The sequence below is a fragment of the Drosophila obscura genome, unplaced genomic scaffold (genome assembly GCF_018151105.1).
Source record: "Drosophila obscura isolate BZ-5 IFL unplaced genomic scaffold, ASM1815110v1 contig_186, whole genome shotgun sequence".
Classification (NCBI taxonomy): domain Eukaryota; kingdom Metazoa; phylum Arthropoda; class Insecta; order Diptera; family Drosophilidae; genus Drosophila; species Drosophila obscura.
Window position 1 is genome coordinate 11,060,750 of NW_024542774.1, and position 26,673 is coordinate 11,087,422.

General features: G+C 48.8%; 8 protein-coding genes across 12 annotated transcripts; 1 reads left to right on the forward strand and 7 right to left on the reverse strand.

Annotated features, from left to right (window-relative positions):
• Positions 1 to 240: 240 nt before the first annotated feature.
• On the reverse strand, positions 241 to 2,979 carry LOC111079969. The gene is made up of 2 exons (XM_022375319.2): positions 1,565 to 2,979; positions 241 to 1,331 (listed from the first exon to the last, which is right to left on the reverse strand). Exons 1-2 carry the CDS (start codon positions 1,791 to 1,793, stop codon positions 490 to 492), a joined length of 1,071 nt encoding a protein of 356 aa, XP_022231011.1. The 5' UTR covers positions 1,794 to 2,979; the 3' UTR covers positions 241 to 489.
• Positions 2,980 to 3,861: 882 nt separating this feature from the next.
• On the reverse strand, positions 3,862 to 6,364 carry LOC111079964 (mesoderm induction early response protein 1). Its single transcript, XM_041593096.1, has 4 exons — positions 5,677 to 6,364; positions 5,466 to 5,639; positions 4,820 to 5,394; positions 3,862 to 4,760 (listed from the first exon to the last, which is right to left on the reverse strand). Exons 1-4 carry the CDS (start codon positions 6,245 to 6,247, stop codon positions 4,335 to 4,337), a joined length of 1,746 nt encoding a protein of 581 aa, XP_041449030.1. The 5' UTR covers positions 6,248 to 6,364; the 3' UTR covers positions 3,862 to 4,334.
• Positions 6,365 to 6,550: 186 nt separating this feature from the next.
• LOC111079961 (DNA replication licensing factor MCM4) lies at positions 6,551 to 9,653 on the reverse strand. The gene is made up of 6 exons (XM_022375309.2): positions 9,450 to 9,653; positions 9,088 to 9,398; positions 8,112 to 9,034; positions 7,678 to 8,049; positions 6,801 to 7,620; positions 6,551 to 6,737 (listed from the first exon to the last, which is right to left on the reverse strand). The coding sequence occupies exons 1-6, from the start codon at positions 9,526 to 9,528 to the stop codon at positions 6,642 to 6,644; spliced, it is 2,601 nt and encodes an 866-aa protein (XP_022231001.1). The 5' UTR covers positions 9,529 to 9,653; the 3' UTR covers positions 6,551 to 6,641.
• On the forward strand, positions 9,583 to 18,559 carry LOC111079957 (unconventional myosin-Va). Of its 5 annotated transcripts, XM_022375303.2 has the most exons (19): positions 9,910 to 10,116; positions 10,186 to 10,321; positions 10,819 to 11,632; positions 11,696 to 11,934; positions 12,014 to 12,502; positions 12,594 to 12,687; positions 12,742 to 12,968; positions 13,111 to 13,134; positions 13,485 to 13,598; positions 13,664 to 14,550; positions 14,613 to 15,142; positions 15,205 to 15,340; positions 15,496 to 15,593; positions 15,681 to 15,861; positions 15,926 to 16,441; positions 16,499 to 16,630; positions 16,712 to 17,240; positions 17,310 to 17,534; positions 17,612 to 18,558. In XM_022375303.2, the coding sequence occupies exons 2-19, from the start codon at positions 10,292 to 10,294 to the stop codon at positions 17,753 to 17,755; spliced, it is 5,409 nt and encodes a 1,802-aa protein (XP_022230995.2). In that variant the 5' UTR covers positions 9,910 to 10,116; positions 10,186 to 10,291; the 3' UTR covers positions 17,756 to 18,558. The 5 variants fall into 5 exon arrangements, with proteins under 5 accessions (XP_022230997.2, XP_022230993.2, XP_022230994.2 ...); XM_022375301.2 differs by lacking the exons at positions 9,910 to 10,116; positions 10,186 to 10,321 and adding an exon at positions 9,585 to 9,687 and having other exon boundaries at positions 17,612 to 18,559; XM_022375302.2 differs by lacking the exons at positions 9,910 to 10,116; positions 10,186 to 10,321; positions 13,111 to 13,134 and adding an exon at positions 9,585 to 9,687.
• Positions 18,321 to 20,175, reverse strand: LOC111079968 (elongation factor Tu). The gene is made up of 3 exons (XM_022375318.2): positions 19,728 to 20,175; positions 18,894 to 19,659; positions 18,321 to 18,818 (listed from the first exon to the last, which is right to left on the reverse strand). Exons 1-3 carry the CDS (start codon positions 20,133 to 20,135, stop codon positions 18,619 to 18,621), a joined length of 1,374 nt encoding a protein of 457 aa, XP_022231010.1. The 5' UTR covers positions 20,136 to 20,175; the 3' UTR covers positions 18,321 to 18,618.
• Positions 20,176 to 20,260: 85 nt separating this feature from the next.
• Positions 20,261 to 22,272, reverse strand: LOC111079967 (zinc finger protein 655). Its single transcript, XM_022375317.2, has 3 exons — positions 21,796 to 22,272; positions 21,362 to 21,724; positions 20,261 to 21,306 (listed from the first exon to the last, which is right to left on the reverse strand). The coding sequence occupies exons 1-3, from the start codon at positions 22,168 to 22,170 to the stop codon at positions 20,281 to 20,283; spliced, it is 1,764 nt and encodes a 587-aa protein (XP_022231009.2). The 5' UTR covers positions 22,171 to 22,272; the 3' UTR covers positions 20,261 to 20,280.
• An 86-nt stretch (positions 22,273 to 22,358) lies between these two features.
• LOC111079965 lies at positions 22,359 to 24,510 on the reverse strand. Its single transcript, XM_022375316.2, has 4 exons — positions 24,094 to 24,510; positions 23,772 to 24,035; positions 23,355 to 23,717; positions 22,359 to 23,304 (listed from the first exon to the last, which is right to left on the reverse strand). Exons 1-4 carry the CDS (start codon positions 24,406 to 24,408, stop codon positions 22,462 to 22,464), a joined length of 1,785 nt encoding a protein of 594 aa, XP_022231008.2. The 5' UTR covers positions 24,409 to 24,510; the 3' UTR covers positions 22,359 to 22,461.
• A 75-nt stretch (positions 24,511 to 24,585) lies between these two features.
• Positions 24,586 to 26,666, reverse strand: LOC111079963 (zinc finger protein 484). The gene is made up of 3 exons (XM_022375314.2): positions 26,093 to 26,666; positions 25,678 to 26,031; positions 24,586 to 25,609 (listed from the first exon to the last, which is right to left on the reverse strand). The coding sequence occupies exons 1-3, from the start codon at positions 26,585 to 26,587 to the stop codon at positions 24,653 to 24,655; spliced, it is 1,806 nt and encodes a 601-aa protein (XP_022231006.1). The 5' UTR covers positions 26,588 to 26,666; the 3' UTR covers positions 24,586 to 24,652.
• Between the last annotated feature and the right edge of the window lie 7 nt (positions 26,667 to 26,673).

The following is a 26,673-nucleotide window of genomic DNA, read 5'->3' on the forward strand; positions in this document are numbered from 1 at the left end:
GAGAGAATACCCAAACACCCTTAAGGAACTCGTTTTGCACTGACAAAAATTTGTAGCCTCCTGTTCCTGGCTGCAGCACTATTATCGAATTAAGCCCGATGTTTCAGAGAACTGCGGGCGGCGGACGCAGGTCGCTACCTGCGCAGGTGCGGCCGGACCGTCCAGGCCAGGGCAAGCCAGGTAAAACCTGAGGTTATCCTCTGACACAAAATTAATTATGCTGGACGAGATGTATCGCTATGCTGTAAGTCTATTTTATGCTTGCCTGTAAAAGTACAAATGATACGGGTCTATGAAACTTAGTACATAAAATGTACTTATTATGTATCTGTGTGAAGTGTCTTAAGAGGAAGGCAGGATTACTGATTACATGCTAAGTATGAATGCAGATCCACAGGGTTAGTCAGTCGCGTGCTTATAATACTGTAAGCTAAGCTTAAAATGTACAGAGAGAAAGGCTAATTGGATTCGAAGGCCGGCCGCCCAAGATTAGCCAAACTCCAACTCTTCGATGAGGACATTCTGGAGCTTCTGGCGCACACGCAGCTTCCGCCGCTCGTCCAGCTTCTGCAGGAAGGGCATCAGGCTGAGCAGAAACATACGGTCGGCATCGTCCTGTTGCTCTGCCAGTGAGGACTCGGTGTTGGTGGCTGCATCCATGCTGATGTACTTAAAGGGTAAATCGGATGTCGGGGACTGGGACTGGGATAGCGACGGTTTCACATCGGGCTCGCTCCTCTGGCTATTGTTGGAGGTGTCATTAGTCTTGCATTTGACATTGGAGCTGGACAACTCCAGTTCCTCCTCATCGTCGTCCAGCACTTCGATGGTGAACAGACTCGGATCCGGTGTGTTTACAGCCTCGCTGCGCTTTGTGCGTTCCTCCTCGTTCTCCGAGGCCGCATCCTCGTCAAAGTCGTCGTCATCCTCCTCCTCGGCGGGACTGGGCTCCAGTTTGATGCGCTTCCTGTCCGGCGGCTGAGCCGGCAGGCAGTCTCTGTCCTCGAAAAAGGAACTGATGTCGGAGAAGCTTGGCTGATGCAGCTCCGAGTCGTAGCTATCGCTCAGCTCACAAATTGGCTCAGTGGCCACGGCGGGTCCGTCATATTTCTCGTCTATTATATTGTTGTTCTCCGTCCAGTGTCCTGGCGGGTGCTTCTTACTGCTGCTGCGTGTCTGCCGCATGATGTTCTCGTGGACGGCGTGCTCCATGAACCGCATGTCATTGTAGAAGCGCCAGGTCGAGGGCGTTTCGTTGGACAGATTGTTGCGGATGTACACCTTTCGAAAGTTGTCCCTCAGATGGCCCCACTTGATCCGGCATATGTCCGCTTTAAGAAAAAGGAGAGGGAGGGAGTAGTTTCAATACCTCATTGAATGGAATCCAAGGGGGAAAAGAGGGAACGAAGCCGATCGTGATTAAACCGAGTTGGCATGTCTGTGTGGGCAGCACCAAACATCAAGCTACATTCGTACAGCATACATATGGATATGTATTGCCATGCACGAGTGTATGTACATACACACATCTGGGCATTGCTCTCCGCCTCTCTCTCTCTCTTACCTGGCAAATTCACATCCTGGCCAACTTCAAACCAAATTGGCGTAATATCGCTGCGCTTTTGGCCACTCACGTTGTTTCGCAACCAGAGCATGGGCCTGCGGGAGACGGCGGCAATCAGACGCTTCACCGTCTCAATTGGCAGCTTGGCGGTGTTCGTGAAGGCGAAGGAGGCGGAGAACGCGGGCGGCGAGGTCGAAGCTGATGACGCATTGTTGTAAGCTGCCTCCATAATGCCGCCGCAACACAAAATACACCATACAACCAACGAGTCGAGTCCGAATAAAGCGACGCACGCAGCTCAAGCGTTGAAACAGCACTGAAAACTGAAAAATACGGGTACGGTCCAACCAGTTTACGTGCCTTTTGGCTCTCAGGCGCTGGCAATGCGAAGCAGTGGCAATGGCGAAGGCGAGTCCAAAGAAAACCGAGAAGAGAGCACAGGCACAACGGGCGCACAGCAACAGGCTTTGCTGCAAACTGGCATCAGCAATATTGTCCGGATGTAAAGCTTCCGCTGGCAGCTCGCTAGTCGTCGTCTCGTATTTGTGCGCTTTACGGTTGTTAACTCTGCGCTGTCGTATGCACTGATGTGGGGCCGTATCGAATCCAATGTGCTCTGCTCCGTCGACTTCCACCCAGCCAAAGCCAATCACCTCCAGCCAAACTGTATCCAGCACACAACTAATAGCAATGTAAATCGATAGAAGTGGACACTGCAGAGTCCTGCCACGATTGGGACACTCTGATTGGGCTCAACAGTCCTTTTTATGCTGTCTTATATGCTTACAATGCGGAGTGTAGTGTACTTGTTGCGCTTTGTTTATTTTTATCAAAACTGGATTTTACTACGGTCGGCTGGACTGCATGGAAATGGAGATGGAGTGAACGTAAAATATTCCACGCTACGGAGCGAAGCGCGCTGTCGGAAAAAGAGAGAATAACGCCACACACAAGAATGTACATGCTCGTATACTGAGACGAAAGCCCCATCTTCGGTTTGTACGATCGTGAGCCTGGGCACTGGGACGGGACGGGTACGAGTAGTATCTCCATTTGGTGCCGCCGTTCTCTGTCTGTCCGTCCTCATTGCCTGTTGTGTGTGTGTGTGTGTGTGTGTGTGTGTGTGTACGTACGTTTTGGGGTTCGGCTCTTCTTTTCGTGCTAGCTGCTAGCGAAAATGCAAGTGAAGCAAATATGGCAATTGGCGACTGGGTTTTTTTTTTGTTCTCTGGCTTTTTGGTTATGTTTCAGCCTGACATATGATCCTCGAAGAATTTCATTTCACCTCCAGTCTGCTTGCAATTTAATACCGTAATTGACCATTTCGACGACCAGTTTGCGAGCCAAACCACTTTTTTAAAGTGGTGTCCCCAAGAGGCCTAATCCTCAACCGTCAAAATCCTACTGCACTGCCGCCTGAAAAATAAATTCATAATATATTTATTTATATTTATAGATATGTTTATATATACACAAATTATTTACCTGCTAAAGTGTCGCGGGCTTGCTTCGGCGGGTCAGTTCAACCAACATCGCCACAAATCTGGACATAATGAGAATGGCAGACGGATGCGGATGGTCTCGTGCCATGATCTCGACGTTTAACCCATTAAGCTCCTTCACCAGTGCGGGGAGATGGCTCTTAAAGGTCGATCCACGCTCCTCCAATGTGTCGTTGGTGGCGAACTTCAAGCAAACTTCCAGCACTTTAAAAATTACGGCCTTCATGGTCTTCCTCCCCATCACCAATCCGACGGATCTGGGCTTCTAATAATTAAGGAGTAGATAGGAGCTTCGGCCGCTCTATGTGGGACAAAGCGGCCTCAAAAACATGCGGGCATGAATTTTTGGCATTTGTAAAGAGCTGGTCCTCTTGCTTGTTAAAAATTTGCACTGACAAGGTATTCATTGTTGAACGTTTGGAATGGAAGTGAAATTCTAATATATTGATTCAACTATATGTCATATACATATGTCAGGGCCTACTCTGATGATTGCAACCAGCACTTAAATTTGTGGTTGACAAACGACAGACAAGTGGCCGCAATTTTATGGCTAATAAATTATAAATTATTATATTATAATAATTTATGGTATCAATCTGATCATCGCTGGTCTTCATTAGATCAGTATTTTTTTTTTGATTGTGTGTCAGGATGATAGATAGTCTAGAAAACTAAGATACTTGGGCTACAAACTTAAAGCTGGTAGTTTGAAGATGTTAAATTGTAAAATGCATTCAATTGCCGCCGTCTGCGTCTCTGTCATCTGTGTCTGTAATAATGTATACATACATATTATTCATAGAAATTTAGATTACATTTATTGAAACATTCAACGAAACTTAAGGATTGAGCGAAAATACAAATATTGTATACATACATACATACATATATTTAATAAGCCATAAGTACTCGGATTCCGGAATCTACTGGGACTTGTAACAAATAGACATTCATATGCTTAAGATTATGAAATTCATTAATAGTTATGAGAAATATCGATTTAAGAATCTGGAATAATATATGTTTAGATATACCATTGTATCCTAAACGTACTGGATGCATGTACATTTTTAGTGAACGATAATGGAAAGGTAAACAATCACCTTTTTGCTTAATACTACGCCTGCCCTGCCCTGCACTGCCCTGCCTGTCCCAGTCGAAAGCGCCTGCGCTCAAAGATAGTAATGATGTCGGAGCCAGTTCCTACGGTAGCTGCCGATTTTCCTTAGACCTTTCTACCCTTTCTGCTTATGTACATATTTCCCTTAGATGGTAACCTGGTTTGCTTCCTCCTCATTTTCTTCTCCGTCTTCCAGGGTCATGGGTGCGGGCGTTCCACGCTTGCTACTCGTCCCGCCAGCACCGCCTGCTGGTTGGGGTTGGCCGCCAGTCATAATGGAGTAGCTCTTCGTCGAGGGCTTTCGCGACGAGCAAGTAGTGGTAGTGGTGTCCCTATCCAAAGCGTAGTCCCCATTGCTGTGGCCGTTGCTGCTGTGTGGAGAGCAGCTACCGTTGCTGTTCCCATTCCCGTTTCCATTGCCATTGCCGTTTCCACTGCCAGTGCCCGCTTCGTTAAGGAATGCATCCATGTGATCGATGGTGTCGTTCAGGGCAAAGCTCTGATCTCGACGCTCGCTCTTCTTCCACAGGTAATAGAACTGGACCAGTTCGCGCATGGTTCTTGTGCGCACCTGAAAGACCCCAACCATCCCACTAATTAATCGCTAGGAGACGGTGAGCAGTCCTTTACCTGGTTCTGGCGTATCTGATAAAAGTCCTTGCCGTACTTATGTATGCCCTCCTCGAACTTGAGGCATTCCTCCTCGGACCAGCTGCTCATGGTGTCGCTCAGGGGCAGCACATTCAATCGCTTGCGCCGCAGGGCCTCATTGAAGTCATAGCCACACTGGACCAGTAAATGCAGGGCCTGCTCGTTGTCCTTTACCACGGACGTTGTCTCTCCGTCGCTGGCAGCATTTGGCGCTGGCTGGACTCTTGGCGGAGCTAACGGGGCGGGAAGAGCTACGGGCTGCTCGTCACTTGCCACAACTTCAGCGCCCTCTTCTAGCGGTGGCAAGGCTCGGGTCTCTTGGATCTTTGCCAAATATTCCTCCACTTCCCGCTCTGAGACTTGGCTCGGCTCCCAGATTAACAGATCCTCATTTTCGTACGGCAATATGTCGCCATACTGCGAGAGACCCTCGGGAATGTCAGCTTGGAAATCAGCTCCAACCATGATAATCTTCCTCGCGTCATCAGATTCATTATCCGACTCTTCCTCGTCATCGACCTCTACTTCTTCAAAGAGCGCCTGAAGCGGCGTGACTGAAATGAATACATTACATAATGAAAACTTCGATCAAGCAATTAGACCGCAGCCGAATTCCGAAACTTACATCTTTCAAGCTCCTCCAGGGGTCCGACCAGTGGCGGACTTTCCCCAAAGGACTCATCTGGATACAGATCCAGTAGGTGGGAGCGATGCTGTTTCTTTGTGACATCAGGCGACAAAATAGCCTGCGCTTCATCTGTCTCCATGGGACTCTTATTGCGCTGAGCGCTGGGCGATGCGTTCTCTTCCGAGGGGCCAGCGCCAGCCAGCACCTGGCTCCTGCGGCTGCTTAAGAAAATCATCGACCTTCTCCTGCTGTGCTGCGGCGGCGCATGATGTGGATGCATAAGCAGTTTCTGTGTCTAGCTCCTGGTACTGCCGCTTGGTGGCTCGTCGCCGCCTTGATCCGCCGCTCGACCGTTTCGAGCTGCTGGTAGCCGGCGAGGCTGCCATGCTGTATTTAGCCAATAACTCCTCAATGGGCATTTCGCTCTCCTCCCTGAGCGTAGCAATCTCGTCGTCCGGATTATGCGACTCCAAATTGGCCAGCGCCTCTTCTTCGTTCAATGTGGCCTCGTCGTCAAAGTCATTCACCATCATGTCAATGGTGGGCTCGAACGTTGTGTCCGCCAGCGAGGATGTGGGCGACATTGGAGCCTGTACGCTGGTGCTGGTGTTATCAGAGCTAGTGGCTGGCGATTTGCGCCGTTCCCGCTTGGTGGGCGTTAGTGTAAACTCGCGCCCCGCCACTGTGAGATCACTGTTCAGCAGGCTCCCGGAGTCCGCCGATGCCTCGGAGGCACTATGCGACGAATGCTCTGACGACTTGCCACACTCCATCTCCATTCCAAAGTTACTTATTTTACCTTTCTGTTGAATTGAATGCCTCTGCTCTGCTGCTTGTTTGGCATTGCATTGGCAGCCTCTGGTCACACTGCAACAGTCCAGCTACACTGTTTACGTTTGCTATCGATATCGAAACGGATGTAATTCCACTTTGCCAGAAAGAGAAAGCATGAGAAAAAACGCAAAATTAGTGATGGCAGACGTAAGATATCGACAAAACAATGTCAATAGTCAGTAGTGAAAACAGGGTATTATGTGGACGGTATTTTTTGCACGTTCGGTATTTTGATGGCCAAAGATACTTTGAATTCTTGTACTTTTTATTTTTGTATTTTAAAATGATTTTGTAAAGATGATGGGAATGAATGAGCGGTTGGCATCAGCCGAAATTAAATTAACATATGCGAATTGTATTTTTTCCCATAACAACAATGGCGCCTTCATCCTGCACTTCCTTCAGGGCATCCTCAAACTGTTCGCGCGTGATTAACTGAAAGGAATGGAAATTATTATAGCAGAACCAATCAACAAGTGGCTTAGGATGCGCGCTTACAATTTGGGAGCCCTCCTTTATCTCCTTGAATAGTTTTTGATAGGGAACTGTGGGAACTTTGCCCTTCTTTTTCAAGTTCTCCTTAATGGCTGCCACCAGATCTGCGCGCTTCTTGCGCGCAGCCGTAGAGAGACCAGTGGTCAATATGCCGACGTCGATTTTGCCAGAGAGGGGATCCGTCGCTGATTGCTTCAGGGCCTCGCGATGGAGTCGCCAGGCCTCCTCGACATCCAACAACTCAACCTCGTTGCTGAGCCGTACCTTGGCGTGCGCTTCGGACAGCCGTATTAGGCTCTCCAACTGGCGAGGGTAGGCCGAGATCTGGCCACGTCCAGCACCAACCTTGCGCATATCGACGTAGGCTTGGATCAGGCGCTGCTGGGCCTCGTCCGACAGAGTGGGGGCCAAATGCTCGCGGGCATAGGCAATGTAATCGCGCAGAACACTCATGTCAAACATGGTATCCTCCTCCTCGTGCCTGGTGACGTAGTAGAGCGAGACCAAATGGCTGGCCAAACGCTTGTCGAATATCTCGTCCTGTGGGTCCAGCACCAAGAAAATCAGATCGAACCGCGAGAGCAGGGTGTGTGGCAACTGTACGTTGTCGATGATGTTCTTGCGCTTGTTCCACTGCGACTCGGCGGGATTGGCAGCTGCGAGTATCGAGGTGCGTGCATTCAGCTGACAGATGATTCCTGCCTTGGCAATGCTCAGCGTCTGCTGCTCCATTACCTCGTGGAGAACACTGCGCGTCGAATCGTTCATTTTGTCGAACTCATCGATGCAACAGACACCGTTGTCGGCCAGCACCAGAGCACCCCTGCAACAAAAATTTAGAGTTCATAAGGGGTCTGGCCCAGGGATAAAGGATATTTACGTCTGCAGAACAAGCTGGCGTGTTTCTGGATCCTTGGTCACATAGGCGGTTAGGCCGACGGCCGAAGAGCCCCGTCCCGAGGTGTACTGCGAGCGCGGCACTAGATTGTAGACGTACTGCAGCATTTGAGACTTTGATGTGCCCGGATCACCGCAGAGCAGCAAGTGGATCTCCGACCTAAAGTTCTGGCGTCCCAGGGTCGCGTGTTTCTTCTTGGTGCCACCGAACAGCTGCAGGAGGACTCCCTTCTTGATGTCGTCGTTCTCATAAATGGAGGGGGCGATGGCCCTGGCCAGCCGATCGTAAATATCCGGTTTCTTGGCCAGCAACTGCAGCAGCTCAACGCGCTCTGGCGGGAAAATGTGATCCTTCCTGCAAAGGAGTTTAGTTTACATAAAATGTGTCAATTGCAGTTGAAAAATTATGCAGCCTACCCTTCCTCATCCTCGTACAGACGCTTGTTGTCCACTTTACGGAAGTGCACAACATCGACGTGGGTCTTGTACACGCTCTTCACTTGCTGGCCACTGCCCTTGAGGGGCGTGGCACGATAGATACCAGTCACTGTGACACGATCGCCGGGCTGGACCTTGTCGACGAGATCGTTGTGGGCATAGAGAAGGACGTTGTGGGGCGTCTGACCAGCAGCCATGTCGTCGGGCGATTCCTGCAGCTTGATGAGCTGCTTGTCCGTAAACTCGGACCGATTGTGGATGAGACGGAAGCAGTGATTGGTGTTGCAGTTGGTGCACAACGTTGGCTGCGAAATGCGACCGCGATCCACCTCGACGGTGGTGCTGAAGGAGCAGATGTTGCAGCTGAAGAAGGCTTCGCGCATTTCCGGTATGATGTTCGAGGATCGGATGACCATGCCGCAAATACTGATCAACTGATCCATGTCCTCGGGATTGAGGGAGCGCATATTGCGCGTCTTGTCGGCATTGAAGGGACGCACCTGTATCTGGTGCTCCAGCAGGGCGGCCGGATACCGTTCGAAGAACATCTCATTGATGGCCATGTCGAAGCCGGGAATCACCTCCTGAGGATAACAGATCAGCTGGCGGTACAAGTCCTGATCAAAGGTCTTTAGATGGGCACTGTTCAAATTCAGATACGGCTCCTCCAGTGTGTGAATCTCCTCGAGTTTTTGCAGATAGAGCGGCTGATTGACATCAATGTTCTCCGAGATTTCATCCTGCTCGGCGGTCGGATCGATAAAGCGCATGATGAACGACTTGAACTTTGACTTGCACTGGCTCACAACCACATTGGTGCCCCAGACGACTAGCTGGGGAGCTTGCGAAGACTCCGAGACGGGATCTGTAGTCTCTGAGCCCTTTTCGGGTATTGGTTCCAGCTGCAATGAAGGTAGAGTTGGATAAGATTCACAGAAATTAGATCTCTACTCACACCAGAGCCGCCACCAATGGCCACTTGACGAATTCGCTTGTCTGTCCGGATATCGGGACGAGCACGCAGCGGAGTACCGCGAATGCCCGACCGGGGCGTGCGAATGGAGCCCATGGAGCTGGGCGTGCCGTAGTTGAGGGGTGAACTCAGGTCGATCTCACTCATGTTGACTCCGAGACCGCGCGCTGGGCTCGTTGCAGGCAGGCTAATATTTCCCGGCGATGTGGGTGGCAAACTGATGTTGTCCGATGGCCTGGCTGCACGGCCAGGACCCATTCGCATGGGCGTCTCCACATCCTGCGTTGCAATGCCTGCAATTGACAGGAATAAGCATTTATGGTCGGCTGGGCTGCTCTATTTACCTCTGGTTGGTGTTCGGGCTCCCGCAGCTTGCTTTGGGGTAGCAGAACCGACACTGGGCGATCGAGCGGGACTTGACATTTCAGATTTAGTTGCTTTTTATTTTCTGTTGTTTAAACACTGAATTAAGAGTTGGTTTTAATATTTTTTTTTTGTGAGATGCCTCGCTGGTTCTTCTCGATTAAAGCGCGGGAAAAATTGACAGACGCAGCTGTGCATAGTGCTGGCAAATACATTGTGGTACGTATGGTTGTGTTGAGCAACGTAGGCAAATTCCTTTTCGCGCCACATTTGTGTTCGTCCTCATTCCGTTTCCACATCAAATATAAAGTGGGCACGCAATTAAATAAAACATTTAAAAGTCCACACGAAATATTCCACGCGTATCAAGGCAAATTAAATTAAATGTTAATGCAGTTGAGAGCCGCACGCCCTTTGCCAACACTGCCCTTTTGGCATGAGCAACAACAACAACAACACATTGTCAGCCAAGTAGACGGGTGGCAAATTCTATTTGCTTTTCTTATTTATTTTCGTTATCGTTAAATTACCAATGTAGTTCGTTTACTACACAAAATTTTAAAATTAAGTTTCGGCTGCAAAATTAAGATACCTAAGAGAAGAGGCAAACCTAAACATGGTCATCTGAACGTCGTGTGCACTCAAAGTGTTGGTTTGAACTAGAATCCAATTGTAATCACAAGGAGCCACACATCATAATATATCATCCATATCCAGCGCATTGCCAGCTTCAGCCTGATAAAGCTAACGGGTTTTTATGCACGACGAAATCAGTGCTGTGCTGTGGATTTGTGATTAGTGCAGAGGAGAACGTAACGGAACCATGTCAAGCGAGGAGATGCTATATGCAAAGGTATTCCATTCCGCAAATTATATTGATGCCCTACAAGTGCATTGTTGGCAAATTGCGGCGGTGTCGGTATCGGTTTAGGACGCCAATAGTGCCAAGAATGGGGGGGCTAATAAAAATGCATACATAACGTGAATTCCGTTCTGCCAGTGTGTTTTGTGTTTGTGTGTGTGTTCTCTCTCGTGTGTTTGCGCCATTTTCGTTTTTCACATTTCTTCATTCTACAAGCAGTGTGTGTTCTTGCTCTATTAGCCCTTTCCATGACAGGTGATGAAGTATGGTATTGATGTCACCCAGTCAATGACTGCACCGCATAGAAATATTTGGTAGTGAATCACGCGTCTTATCAATCGAGTCTCTCTGATAAGCGTCGATAATTGCACACAAACAGAGCTCTGTATACAGGCACAGGTAGACAGATGACGCAGTGGATGAAGATGAAGCCAGGAGGAAGAAAACCTGTTCATGAACATGCTTAATTCTACATTCTCTTTCTGCAGGGGGCCAAGATCTGGGTGACCCATGCGGAACAGGTGTGGGAGAGCGCCACCTTGGAGGAGAGCTACCACAAGGGAGCGGGCTTCCTGAAGATCTGCACTGAATCGGGCAGCCTCAAGGAGTTCAAACTAAAGTCCGATGGAAGCAACCTGCCCCCGCTGCGCAATCCGGCCATTCTAGTTGGCCAAAATGATCTCACAACCCTCTCGTACCTGCATGAGCCCGGGGTGTTGTACAATCTGCGCGTTCGCTTCTGCGAGCGCCAGATTATCTACACCTACTGCGGCATCATACTGGTGGCCATCAATCCGTACGCGGAGATGCCACTGTATGGGCCCAGTATAATCCGAGCCTATCGCGGTCAGTCCATGGGGGATCTGGAGCCGCATATCTTTGCCCTGGCCGAGGAGGCCTACACGAAGCTGGAGCGGGAGAACTGCAACCTGAGCATCATTGTCAGCGGCGAGTCGGGGGCAGGCAAGACAGTTTCCGCTAAGTACGCCATGCGCTACTTCGCCGCCGTCGGCGGCTCAGAGTCTGAGACGCAGGTCGAGCGCAAGGTGCTGGCATCTTCGCCGATCATGGAGGCCTTCGGCAATGCAAAGACCACGCGGAACGACAACAGCTCACGCTTTGGCAAGTTCACCAAGCTGCTCTTCAAGAACCAGATGGGTGTGATGTACCTGCAGGGCGCCACCGTGCACACCTATCTCCTGGAGAAGTCGCGCGTGGTCTACCAGGCCCAGGGGGAGCGAAACTATCACATCTTCTACCAGCTATGTGCGGCGCGGGCCAAGTACCCTGAACTGTTGCTGGGTAAGTGGCGAGATCTCCTCTGACAGACTCCGCTGATTGACTTGACTCCTCTTCCCGCCACAGACCACCAGGACAAGTTTCAGTTTCTGAACATGGGTGGTGCCCCGGACATCGAACGGGTCTCGGATGCCGATCAGTTTAACGAGACTGCCCAGGCCATGACAGTGCTGGGGTTCTCATTCCAGCAGATAGCGGAGATTGTGAAGATCCTGGCTGGAATCCTGCATCTGGGAAACATTGAGGTGGCCAAGAAGTACACCGAGGGCGGCGATGAGGAGGACTCCGACTCCTGTGAAATATCCGTAAGCGGCCCTCGTAGCGGCACTTGACGTAAAATGAGAAACAGCTCACGCCTCATGGCCATCATTTTTCTTTGCGCAGCACAACGATATTCATCTGCAGATCACTGGGGATCTGCTGCGGGTGAAGACGGAAGATCTCCGCCGCTGGCTCGTAATGCGTCAGATAGAGTCGGTCAATGAACATGTGCTGATACCGAACAGCGTTGAGGCCGGGCAGGCGGCGCGCGATGCGCTGGCCAAGCACATATACGCCAAACTGTTTCAGTATATCGGCGGTGTGCTTAACAAGAGCCTCAACAACGGTAGCAAGCAGTGCAGCTTCATTGGCGTGCTCGATATCTACGGCTTTGAAACGTTTGAGGTGAACTCGTTTGAACAGTTTTGCATAAACTATGCAAACGAGAAGCTCCAGCAGCAGTTTAACCAGCACGTCTTCAAGCTGGAACAGGAGGAGTACCTCAAGGAGGGTATTACCTGGACGATGATCGACTTCTATGACAATCAGCCGTGCATCGATTTGATCGAGTCCCGTCTGGGTGTACTCGATCTTCTCGACGAGGAATGTAGGGTAAGAATTGCATTACCCTTACAGGATATACATTTGGCTGCCCAAATGGTTTTCAAATCAAATGTACAATCAATGAATGAATCTCCCTCAGATGCCCAAAGGTTCCGACGAGAGTTGGGCCGGCAAACTCATCGCCAAGTGCAGCAAATTCCCGCACTTTGAGAAGCCCCGCTTTGGCACCACAAGTGAGTGTTCTCATAGTTCCATTTAATTTCAATCTCATTCTCATTTCGTCAAAGGTTTCTTCATCAAACACTTTTCGGATACCGTGGAGTATGACGTGTACGGATTCCTGGAGAAGAATCGCGACACTGTTTCCAAGGAACTCACCTCTGTCCTGGCCATGTCCAGCATGTCGCTGGTGAAGCAGGTCATGGCCCTGGAGGACATCGACACTCTCGGCGTCGATGCCAACACAACATCCACATTGGGCGGTCGTGTCGTTATAAGCGCTGGCCGAAAGCAGGTTTGTGATCAGCATCAGCATCAACATGCTGTGCCATTTGATTTGTAAACGTCCATAGTGATTATCCCATCTTTGATTATTGCTAATTCGTATTTTCCATACGCTTGTCGTTCACCACCAACGTCCCTGGAACGCCCAACAGCAGCTCAATGAGACCCGCCGAAGAGTTAGTGCTACCAAAAGTATTTGTATTAATGTTCCCAGCAAAAGACTAACAACCCACAAAAAAACATTTAATTCGATTTAGAATAACCCGGGTTTTGGCGCTTTGTATTTGAATGCCAGGCAATGATTTAGAATTAATTGAATTACCAGTCACACGGAAAACTGTTCCGAAACACTTGCCAACCATTCAAATCGCTTTGCAATCGAAATAATCCTTTTTCAAAGCGAAGTAAACCATACATTTTATTGTTAGCCAGCCCTTGCCTTGGTGGTGGGGTGTACTCTGTGTGTGTGTGTGTGTTTTACTCCTTTCAATTCAGCCCATATTGATGCACTTTTATTCATTACTAGGTGGTGCCATCCAAGCAGCATAAGAAAACCGTTGGCTCACAGTTCCAGGAGAGTCTGGCCTCGCTTATATCCACGCTGCATGCCACCACGCCCCATTACGTGCGTTGCATCAAGGTGAGTAATCCAGAGTAGTTTCTAGAGACCACTCAATAATCATTCATTTCTTTGTGGTACTTTAGCCGAACGATGAGAAGATTGCCTTCAAGTGGGAGACAGCCAAGATCGTCCAGCAGCTAAGGGCCTGCGGTGTGCTGGAAACGGTCCGCATTTCGGCCGCCGGCTTCCCCTCGCGCTGGCTCTATCCGGACTTCTATATGCGCTACCAGCTGCTGGCGCATCGCTCGAAGATAGACAAGAACGACCTGAAGCAGTCGTGCCGCAACATTGTGTACAAGTGGATCGAGGACGAGGACAAGAGTCGGTTTGGCAACACACAGATATTCTTCCGCGCCGGCCAGGTGGCCTTCCTCGAGCAGGTGCGGGCCAATCTGCGCAAGAAGTACATCACGATTGTGCAGGCGGTGGTGCGTCGTTTTATCCATCGTCGACGCTACCTGAGGCTGAAGATGGTGATCTGCGGCATACAGCGGTATGCTCGGGGATTCATGGCCCGCGATCGCGTCCAGAAGATGCGTGAGGTTCGAGCCGCCCTTATACTCTCGAAATACGCCAAGGGATGGCTGTGCCGGCGTCGCTATCTGCGCCTGCGGCACTCTATTGCAGGCATACAGACCTACGCTCGCGGCATGATGGCCCGCAGCAAGTTTTACGCCCTGCGCGATCACTATCGGGCCGTGCAGATCCAGCGTTTCGTACGTGGCGTGCTGGCGCGACGCGCCTACCAACACAAGCGGCGCAACATCATCATCTGCCAGGCGGCGGTGCGTCGCTTTTTGGCCCGGCGCAAGTTTAAGCGCATGAAGGCCGAGGCCAAGACCATATCGCACATGGCGAATAAGTACATGGGCCTCGAGAACAAGATCATTTCCATGCAGCAGCGCATCGATGAGCTGAACCGCGACAACAGCAATCTGAAGCTGAAAACCAGCGAGATCAGTGTCCTAAAGTAAGTCGATGATAGGTGGGTGGGCGAGTGAATTCTCCTCCTGACACATATTTCTCTTGCAGAATGAAGCTGGAGATGAAGAAGAACTTGGAGGGGGAGTTCAAGAACGTGAAGGCTGCCTGCACGGACAAGGATATGCTGATAGCGGCCCTCAACAAGCAGCTGGAGGCGGAGCGGGACGAGAAAATGCAACTGCTGGAGGAGAACGGGCACTCGCAGGAGGAGTGGCTGAGCCAGAAGCAGACCTACTGCCTGGCCAACGCGGAACTGCGCAGGCAAGTGGACGAAATGATCGAGATGGCCAAGAACACGGAGGCCAAAGAGCGTGATCAGAACGTGCGCATGTTGGCTGAGATCGACAACAACGAACTGAACGAGGCCTATCAGCGTGCCATCAAGGACAAGGAGGTGTTCGAGAGCGAGAACTACCAGCTGAAGGAGGAGCTGAGTCGCTTACAGCAGAACGGCGTCTACAGCCTGCGCACGCGATCCGCGAGCAATGCCTCCAGCCAGAACGAGGAGGACGTTGGTTATGCCTCGGCCAAGAACACGCTGGACATTAATCGGACTGCAGATCTGCAGAGCAAGAGCCGTACGAGATAGCCGTAAGCCAGCAAGCGATAGATGGATCTAATGGACTCTCATTTCTTGCAGATACCTATGTGGACTGCAGCAGTCTGGTGGTGAAGCTGCGCTCCATCTTGGAGGAGGAGAAGTCCAAGCACAAGATCCTGCAGGAGCAGTACATTAAGCTGGCCAGTCGCAACAAGCCCACGGAGGACTCGTTCCGGTAAGTGTGAAAGCCATTGTTCTCCTCAAATGACTGCTCAAGAATGTGGCCACAGGATCGATCGTTGGATCGATCCATGTTGCTATGCTACAACGACAACTACATTTATGTATTATTGCATGCCACACACTGCTTACTCACACCACACACCATAGCGTCTCCGAGCTCGAGGTAGAGAACGAGAAATTGCGAAACGAGCACGACCAGCTGCGAACGAGCATTAAACACGGCGTTGAGATTAACGAGCTCAATGGTAAAAGCCATCGCAAGCTGGGCGCAACACGCAGCTACACTACTTATTCGTGCCATTCCCCTTGTCCCACCCTCTTTTCCATTGCAGCCCAACATGCCGCCCTACAGGACGAGGTTCGTAGACGCCGCGACGAGTGCATCCAGCTGAAGGCGGTCCTGCAGCAGCAGAACCAGGCACTGCGCTCCTTTGATCCCGAGAGCATGCACCTGCGTGGCAGCGATGTCCATGAACTTCTGGAAGCTTTCCAGTCCCAGAAACTTGTCAATCGGTGAGTTTCCCGTGAGGAGAATCAATCAATCAGACCCTTAACGATTCTCCGTTTCCATTCACAGACAACTGGAAGACGAGTTGAAGGCCATTACGGAGGAGCACAACAGCAAGCTTGTGGAGATGACGCAGGAGATCGAGCGTCTGCGAAACGAACAGGATGAGCTGCAGCAGGTCATATTCGAGAGCATCGACACACCTGAGGATGCCGCCAATGTGGACACGTTCAAGCAGAACGACCGATACCTACGCCGAGAACTGCAGAAGTCTGTCGCCCAGTTCCTGCTGGTGCAGGAAGAGTTGAAGTTGGCCAACGCCAAGCTCCAGGCCTACCGCCAGAACGGTGGCCAGCTGGAGCACAAATTGGAGGTGGAAATGAGTCGCAGCAAGGGTAGCGGCCTCAGCAACGATGTGGGCGCGAATGTAGCCAAACAAAAGTCTCAAAATCCACAAGGTCTCATGAAGTTCCACAGCATCGACCTGGACAAGATACTGCAGCGTCTCCTCAGCACCATGACGCCGCGAACAGTGGTCGGACTTTTACCTGGATTTCCAGCGTATCTCATATTCATGTGCATTCGGTAAGATGCAGATTATGTGTATTATATATGTATTATATTCTCATATATTCGTTCAAGGTACACTGATCTAACCAATGCCGATGACGATGTGCGCGAGCTGCTAAGCAAATTCGTGATTCAAATCAAGAAAATGCATCGCAATCCGCATCCCATTGAGAACCGTGTCATTTGGCTGGTTAACTCCATCACGTAAGCGTTAATAATCCTCCATGCAGCAGTTTGTTTCCTCGAATCATCACACCTCTCTCTCCCCTATTCCCATTCCCACAGGCTGCTTAATCTGCTCAAGCAATACGGAGACGTGGATGAGTACGTGAAGCAAAATACCGAGAAGCAGAATCAACAGCAGCTGAAAAACTTCAATCTCTTTGAATACCGTCGCGTCATACTTGATCTGATCGTGAATCTGTACCAAGCCCTAATAATGCAGATCCAGGGACTGTTGGATCCAAAAATAGTTCCTGCCATTTTGAAGAACGATGAGATTCAGCGGGGCCGGCAGCCACACGGCATGCGCGGTCGCACCACTTCGATTGGAGCGCGATCATCGCCGGAGCCCGGCGAAGGGCCAGCCTGGAAGCAGCTGATCGGCCAGCTAGAGCACTTTTACAAGCAATTACAGCATTTCGGGCTAGACAATTGCTATGCAGAACAGATATTCAGCCAGCTGCTGTACTTTATCTGTGCCGTGGCCCTCAATTGCCTTATGTTGCGCGGCGACATCTGCATGTGGGAGACGGGCATGGTAATACGCTACAATATTGGCTGCATTGAGGACTGGGTGCGCAGCAAGAAAATGGTAAGATCCCCCGACAGTTATGCCTTTTTATGTATCATGCACCCCACAACTAACGCTTGACTCTTTCAGTCCAACGAAGTGCTGGTATCGCTGTCACCGCTGAACCAGGTATCCCAGTTGCTGCAGTCCCGCAAGAGCGAACAGGATGTGCAAACGATCTGCGATCTGTGCACGTCGCTGAGTACAGCGCAGGTCCTGAAGGTAATGAAGTCCTACAAGCTGGACGACTATGAGAATGAGATGACCAACGTATTTCTGGAAAAACTCACCAAGGAGCTGAATGCCCGACAAACGGTAAATCGTCCATTTGGGACTTTACTTAGCAGCTCTATGTGCCAGCATTTACGCCATGTTTCGACTCTCCCTTTCAGCAAAAGAGCAACAGCGATGAGTTCACCATGGACCAGAAATTCATTCAGCCCTTCAGGGTGGTTTTTAAGTACAGCGATATCAAGCTGGAGGATATCGAGCTGCCGTCGCATCTCAATCTGGATGAATTCCTCGAGAAAATATAAGTGTTTCCAGATCTGACTGCCGATTGCCATTTAGACCGACAAGGGAGCGTTTTCTTTTAGTGTATTATATTATATTTATATATTATAGAAATTAATAATGTCCTTAGCAAATCAATTAGAATATGAAATGTTTAGAAGTTTGCCGAAACGAAACCCATTTAGTTCCTGTTTAGCTTAAAATGTCCAACACTTGATTCCACTATACGTTAAGCTCGTGATCCAAAATCCAAATCCATTCCAAGTTCCCTCCTGGCATCCACCGAAGATTGCAAGGCCTAGGCTATTATTATACGAATTGTTTTGTAGTGAAAGTGATGAGAGGTTCTGAACCGATCGTAATGCAAATTGTGAAATGCAATAAGTGCGGGGAGTAAGACTCCCTCCAACCTTAAAGAAGTGCAGTCCTTGCCACAGCCTTGTACCTTAAAACAAATCTAAAGTATACAGCATGAATTTACTCAAGCAATGCCTTAATGTGTGCGCGTGCGCGTGTGTGGCTTGCAATAGAGAAGAGACCACACAGATGTTAGGATAAGACTCATGATGAACACCGAAACTTTGCTGTACTCTATTTATTTATGTATGCTCTCATTTTATGTGTAGTTTGTAATTTCTAGTTTGTGTATTCTCAACTGTCGCCATTGCTGATCTGGTTGATCCGTTACTGGACAAGATTAGCAGATTAAAAATACGTTGGCATTTCTTTGAACTACATGCATATTTATAATAAGTATTTACCCCTACTTATACACATACATACATACATACGATTACATATGTATAACAACTAAATAGAAGCGCGTGTACAATAAAATAAAATACAATATATAAATGTGTACAAAACTATAGAGGCAGGAAGCCCCTCAGCATGGGACCACTGCCTTCGACAATTTGTTCTTGGGCAGATCGAGGGAGGGCAATCGCTGAGTTATCATGCCCGTGGCCACAGTTGCTCCATTCTCGCGAATGGTGAATGCCTGGCCCGGTGTCATGACCATTTTGCGCAGCAACGTAACGCGAATCTGACCGTGCTCGCCCGGCATTAGCATGGCCTCGTTGGGCACTGAAAGATTAGTTTTTAGTTATTAGTTGGCAATTGGGAAAAACTTAGAAAAATAATAATAAAGCTCCTCCTCACCCATGTCAATGCGCGCTGGGACATTCCACGTCATACTGAACAGTTGCTGAATGTACTTTGAGAGCATCGGCTTGAACCGGCCACCCTCGGCACGCGACAGCAAGTACATGGAGCCCTCGAAGTGGTTGGACACATCCTCTGAGCCCGATGCACAGAGCAGCATGCCTCGCTCCACGGCGGAAATTTTAATGCCCCGCAGAAGGGCACCCACATTATCGCCGGCCAGGGCCTGGGGTACGCTCTTGCGGAAGATCTGTATGTCACTGACGCTCGTCTTCAGGTTCTGATTGAAGCCCAGCAGATCTGCATCGGCATTGCGCAGAATGGTGCCCCGCTTGATGGTTCCCACCACCACTGTGCCACGTCCTGGAACAGTAAATGCATTGTCAATTGGCAGGATGAATGGAGCCTTCACATCGCGCTGTGGTGTGGGTATATAGGTGTCACAATGCTGCAATAGCTTCTCAATAGCCGGCACCCCAAACTCCGATTGATCTTCGCGGAGCGCCAAAAGGGCCGAGCCACAAATGACTGGACTGTTGACGCCATCAAAGCCAAAGTCACTCAACATCTCGCGCATCTCGATCTCCACCAGCTCCAATACTTCCTGGTCCACTAGATCGGCCTTGTTGATAAACACTACAATGCGCTGGATGCCCACTTGCTTAGCCAGCAGCAAATGTTCGCGGGTTTGGGGCATTTGTCCGTCCGTCGCCGCCACAACCAGGATTGCACCATCCATTTGGGAAGCTCCTGAGATCATGTTCTACATCCCATAGAGAAGAAAAGTTAGCTGCTAGTTAGTTAGATTCGAGTTGGGTCAGGTCAGTTCACCTTTATGTAATCCGCATGGCCCGGACAATCGGTGTGGGCGTAGGTACGCTCCGTGGTGGCGTAGCCAATGTGACACGCGTTTATGGTTATGCCGCGAGCCTTTTCCTCTGGCGCCCGGTCGATTTGGTCGTAAGAGCAGTATTCAGCCAGTCCTTTATTGGACTGGATTTTGGTAATGGCAGCAGTAAGCGTCGTTTTCCCATGATCTACGTGACCAATAGTTCCCACATTACAGTGCGGTCTTTCACGTAATTTAGTCGCCGGGTTCAGACTGCCACTGGTGGCCAAGTGGCGGCTGCTCCTCCAGCTCCAGCTGCTGCTGATTCCCTTGACAGCATGCTTCCTGGAGACTGTCTGCCGAAGAACAGCATCACATTGGTGCAGCAACTTCGGAAGAAATCCTCTCATCTCAAACTGGCAAAACGAAACGGAATCGACGTAACGTGTCTGCTCAATCAAAACAGAAGCAGCTGTTCATGCAGTGTTGTACAATGCCCCCGCACTTATGGACCGTTGGAATAAACTCCAACAAATTGCAATTTCAAAATGTATTTTATTTGTCGGAAATGTCTTGAGATTGTGGGAATGTGTGTTTAAGTAGGGCGTCGTTGGTAGTCTCAGCCCCTTTCAAAGTGTTTTTAATAATCTTGTGCGTGCGTCTCATGTGAACACCCAAGCTAACCCGCTCGGAAAAACGGGTGCTGCAGAGAGTGCACTGCAGGGTCTTCTCCCGGTGAATGTGCCGATGCTTGACGAGGGCGTTGGCGTTTGTGAAGGCTTTCTGACAGACATCGCATACCTTGTCGCGTATATTTAAATGCGCCTTAACGTGATCCTTGAGATCGCGCTTAGTAAAAAAGTCTTTGGGGCACATTGTGCACTTGAATGCACGAATTTTTGTGTGCACGGCGGTTACATGAGTGGTCAGCTGAATCTTCTGTCTGAAAGATTTTCCACAAAATTCGCAAATGTACGGCTTTGCGACATGTTTTTCATCATCATGGGAGCGTTTGTGTATGGCCAGTTGGCTGGCAAACGCGAAGCTTCGACTGCACATGAGGCAGGTAAACGTTTTGCTCATGTGAACACGTTGATTATGCTGTTGCAGATGGCACCTTCGCTCGAAATTCAGCTCACACAAGGGGCATTTAAACCATCCACCTTTGCCCAGCTTGTGATCTTTGAACTGATGAGCCTGCAGCGCATGATCAGTGCTGAAACTTTTTTGGCAAGCTGTGCATTGTAATTTCTGGCGGAAGGTCTTCGACGGCATAAAGCTCTGGCAACTCTCAATATACTCTTTCTCAGCCGTCGAAAGGCCGACCGTCTGAGCCTCAGTGAGAGTCTTCATTTTTCGAGAATACCACTGGCGTAGGCATAGAATACTGTCGTAGACATCGTAGTGGGTGATGACTCCCAGTGGAACTTCTGACGAGAGAACATCTGTAATTTCTATATAAGCGTTTTTACGCTCACTTAAATTCGAAAAGTTCTCGTGCGCCGGATCGTACAGATGGGGAAATTTGGAATATAGTTTAATAAACAGACTCGTCAAATCATTTTCTTCCGTAAACAGGAGCTGCAAGAAGGCAACTTGTTAGTGATTATCGCATATTCTCTTTAATAAAGCGAACCTTGATCTTGCCATCGCCGCCATCATCATCGCTGTCACCTTCCTCCACGTTTCCACGCTCTGCCAGAAAGTTGTATTTTGCATGATAGTACAGCGGGACCTTGGTCAGTTTTTGTATCTTCTTTTGCCGCGTTATTGCTGCATACTGAGAGTGCAGGCTGGCAATGGACTTCTTCAGTCTATAGATAGTCAGATGAATATTGACAGACGCCTTCAGCTGCTCCATCAGAGACTCGTATGCATGAGTACGCTTGTCTTTGTTTTTGTAGGACGCATCTGAAGGATCCCAAAGGCACGGATGATCTTTATAGAGCTCAATAAATTTGGTAATGCGCGGACTGCGTCGGTAGAAAGTTGGATTAAACTGAAAATAAAACAAGTGGTCGTTTTGAATCAATGTTTTGTCCTGCAAACGTGACAGAAGCACCAGCTTACTTTAACTATTGGCGAGAATTCTGTTGTTTGTGTTCCTTCTAGTTTGCATGCAAGCGGCATTGAGGCGCTGTCTTCTTCATCGCCATCTTCCTCATCGGATGACATGGGAAGATCCACAATCATTCCCTCGGCTAAACAATCTTCGGCATCCTTCACAGGCGGCCCACACTGATTTGTCTCTGTTGGGAAATTGTCGCTGCTTGCACTGGCATCAAAGTCACTCCCTTGTTCCTCTTCTCTATGCCGCTTAATGTGCAGGACAAACTCCCTCCATCTCTCAATTTCCATTTGCACGTCACAGTCATTGCTCAGCCCACAACTCAATACGAAATGTTCGTAATTGCTCCGTGCCAGAATCTTTCCACAAACCACCATAATTAAATCACATCTAACATCAAACAATAAAATAGTAAACAAGAAAAAACCAGCATAGTAAACAGCTGCTGGGCTGGTCCAGCAGTGCTGGGAAACGGCAAAAACTAATGACGATACATAGTATGGCGTGTTGTTGTATTTATGCGGTGTGTAAACTAATTTTGAATAATTTAATTCAGAGCCAAATTAATTTCATTTCAAGAAACAAGAAAGCCCCATTGGCAGCTTGATGCAACTCCTTAGACTTATTAAATACAAGTCTGTTTTCCAGAGACTAACAAAATGAGATGTCTATTCGAATTTATTTCTATGGTTAAATCTACGATGTCGGGATAGCGAAGAATGGTCATAGAACGTAGCGTCGCATTTGTCGCACTTCTTATCACGAATATTTAAATGCCCCTTGAGGTGATTCATAAGTTCAAATTTCTTTCTGAAATTTTTTTCGCACATATCACACTTGAATGGCCGTATATTCAGGTGGACACCATTGACATGGTGATCCAGCAGCAGCTTCAGCCGGAACCCCTTCCCGCAAAACTCACACACATATGGGCGCTCGCCGGTATGAACTTTCAGGTGCACTTTCAGATCACACTCGACGGAAAAAAGCTTTTCGCAAAATTTGCATTGAAATTGGCGATCAGAGTGCGCTCTCAATATGTGTTTCTCCATGTCATGTTGTCTTTCGAAGCGCCTGGGGCACTGGGAGCAGAGGAAGGGCGGCTCACCCATGTTATGCTGTTTGAACATGTGCGTCCGGAGGTTGTAGTCGCCATGGAATCGCTTTCCGCAGTGTTCACAGTACCATACATGGCCATCCGGTTTGACGGGCAGAAAGCTGCACATTTGCAGGTACTGCAGTTCCTGTGAGCTGCAGGCTTTGATCAGTTCCTTCGCCTTCATACGCCTCATGGCTTCGTATGCCCATTTCCGCAGCTTTTGGATCGCAATATAAACATCCGTATCGTTGGCCAGAACCACAGGCCTGAATTCTTTGGCCAACTTTTTGTAGGCTCTTGTGCGTTCCTCCACCGAATCAAAATCAGTATGCATGGTATTGTAGAGCATTGGATAGTTTGCATACGTTTCTATAAAAGCGCTGGTCACCTCGTTCTCCACTTTGAAGTTGAGCTGAAACGGAATCAATTAACATTTTACAAATACACAACTAGCCGACTCACCTTAATTGTATCCAGTTGGATATCTTCCTCGTCATCGGTTAGGGTTGTACAGGGCGTGGAACGGAGGAAATCACATTTGGCAAAGTATCGGGCCGCCAGCCCAATGAGCTTATTTTCGCCAGCCATTTGGGCTGCAAGAGTGTATTGGCTGTGCAGCTGCTGGATGGTTTTCCTCAGCTCTTCTTCGGTGAAGAGCACATTGGCTTTCTCGTCCAATCGCAGTATCATCAGGTGGTACGCCTCCGATCGTGCTTCCTCATTGTCGTAGTACTCGTCGGAGGGATTCCATAGGCAGGGATGCTCCTTGTAAGCTTCGATAAGGTGTAGCACGCGTGGATTGCGTCGAATAAATGTAACCTTTAACTGCAAGAATTAACAGATTAGTATTGGGCCAAAGAAAGGTAAATGGCATCGTACCTTAAGAACTTGTCCAGGTCGCGTTCTTTTGGGAGGACGGCCAAATCTTTTTGGCCACTCTTCTTCCTGTTCCTCTTCCTGTTCATCATACGAGAAATTATCTAGATCATCAAATACTGCAGCCTGCTGAGAACCAGTGCTCAAGAAACCGTCGTACACATTTTCATCGAAGGAGGCCTGCGCCATTTCGGTCGTTTCCATTTCCTGATATGTGACTTCTGTATTGTTATTGTCATAAACAATGTCCTCGACGTATTGCATATTCTGCGAATTTTTGAGAAAGTTAAAGTAATTTGATTCTTATTACGAGTGATTTACATACGTTCTCATCCGTCTCATCGTTGGGCCAGTCCTCGTCTTTGAGTATGCGAAATGGCAAGCTACTCTGGTCATGCACTTCTTCAATGTGTTCCGCTTCGTCCAACTCTTGAGGAACTTCATATGTGATTGTGGGATCCATTCCCTCGATGGTTGACTCTTGCTCAATGTTTTCATCATCCTCAAAGTAGTGGGCATTTCTCACATGAAACGTAAACTGCTCCCAGTCTTTTAGGTCGCTTTCAATTGTACAGTATATGCACTTCAGCCGAAACTGCTGGTAATTGTTGCTAACTAAAACACTGCCGCACACCTCCATTATGCCGGCTTGCAAATGCTATGAATAAGCCAATTATACGGTCACCGCGTTTGTAATATTTACGAAAGATGCAATTGTCACTTAACCCCAGAGCAGTGCTGCAAAACGTGCAAATGCTAATCGCAGATATCGATATCGTTTATCGAATGGATCGATTCATATATGAGTTCTGATTTCGAATTATATACCGCCGTGCCGTTTATTTTTGATTCACATTTTATTGATTACATTTCAAACTCTCTTTTTAGCTGATTCCAGTATCCACGATGTCTGTGGCCTTTTGCGAATTGTTGCGAACAATATTATGGGTGCGCTTCATGTGAGAATTAAGGCCAACAAATTGCGAAAATCGTGCATCGCACAGTTTGCACACAAATTTCTTAACCTCCGAGTGTATTTGGCGGTGGCGGATTAGCGAGTGGCAGCTCGTAAATCCTTTGCCGCATGTTGTGCATATTTTGTCCCGAATATTCAAATGGCTCTTGATATGATCCGACAAGTCGACCTTTTTCACAAAATCCTTGGGACACATCGTACACTTGAAGGCTCTTACCTTCGTGTGGATTGCAGTGACATGAAGATTCATCTGCGACTTCAGTCTAAATGCCTTGCCGCACAGCTCGCAGACGAAGGGCTTGTGGCCAGTATGCGTACGGATATGCAACTGCAAGTCCGACTTGACGGCAAAACTCCTCTCGCAGTGCCCACACTGGTGCGTCTTGCCAATGTGAACCCGTTGCATATGGTTGGTCAGTTCGCCCCGTCCAACGAAGCTCCGATCACATAGGGTGCACTTGAAGGGCAGCTCGCCAATGTTGTGGGCCTTGAAGATGTGCGACTGCAGCACGTGATCGGATGAGGTGACTGTATGGCAAATTTCACAAACAAGCCTCTGCTTGAACATTTTCGGAGGCAAGAACTGACAGACTTTCAAATAAAACTGCTCCGCCTCGTTGCCGGCGTTGATGGCATTTTTTGTGCTCTTGTAGTACCATTGTCGTAGGTTTTGGATGGCGCGAAAGATATCATCGCTGTTGATATCCACATTCGGCACTGAGATTTCGACAGCCAAGCTCTCGTAGGCCTGCTTGCGGGAAGTCATGCTGGAGAACTCGCGGTGACTCTGATCATAGAGTTGCGGAAAGTTGGCGTATTGCTCTATTAGCTCGGTGGTCAGCTTATTTTTCCTGGTAAAGTCCAGCTGTAAAAAAATAAATGCCATCAGCACTTGTTTACAGTGTATGCAGATGCATGCAGATTAATTCTTGCCTGTATTTTTTCGTTTTTATACAAGTCTCTCTGAACCTCGCAGTCTTGTAAAAAGCTACAGACAGTGTAATGGCTAAAGGCTACCGAATGCGCCTTCTGGGTGCCACAGAGCACTCGCTTGTGAACGGTGTTGTATTGCAGGTGCATCTTTCTTATGGCCGCTTTTAGCGAGATTTCATTTAAAAACATCGCTGCCTTTGCCTCCAAGTCAGTAATCATCTTCCGATAGGCGTCCTTGCACGCACTAGGCTCCTTGAAGCGGCCATGTCCAGGGTTCCAAAGGCAGGGGTGTTCCTTGTACAACTCAATAAACTTCAGTGTCCGAGGGTCCCGGCGAAAGAACGATGGGTGAAACTGATACATCAAGATGGGAGTTGGTTAGTCATAGTCTATATCAATATTAATTATTACGTACCTTGTATATGGGCGTAGCCAGTGCAGATGCATCTTCGTTTTCTACAGACCTATTCGATTCAGCCTCCATGTCCGTTTCCACATACTCGGTTTGACTTGCCTCCGAATCCGACTCGTCCACAGAAGAGACTGTCTGCGAGGTGACAGCCTCGATTTCCAACTCAATTTTTGTGCCATCCTCCACTTCATTATCTTGAGGCAGCACAGCTTCTAGTTGCTCCTTCTCGTCCTCGTTTTCACCTTCCTCCTCGGAAGCTTCGTCATCGTGGTAATCTTCATCCAGAAACTCTGCTTTCATGCTGGACCTGGCGTCCATGTCCATGTCCATTCTGTCCGCACTGTGTTCGGCAACCAATTCCAAGGCGCCGTGCATATTGCGATAGTGCACCACAAATTCCTGCCACTTGTCCACCTCAACGTCTGTGGGGCAATACGAGCATCGCATCAGAAACGTTTTGTAGTCTCTGCTCACATAGATATGCCCGCAAGTTTCCATTTTTGTAAAATCAAACAAAACAAAAATAGCAATCCAATTGTTTACATCCCGATCAGCTGCTGCGAATCGAATTAAATACAATCGAT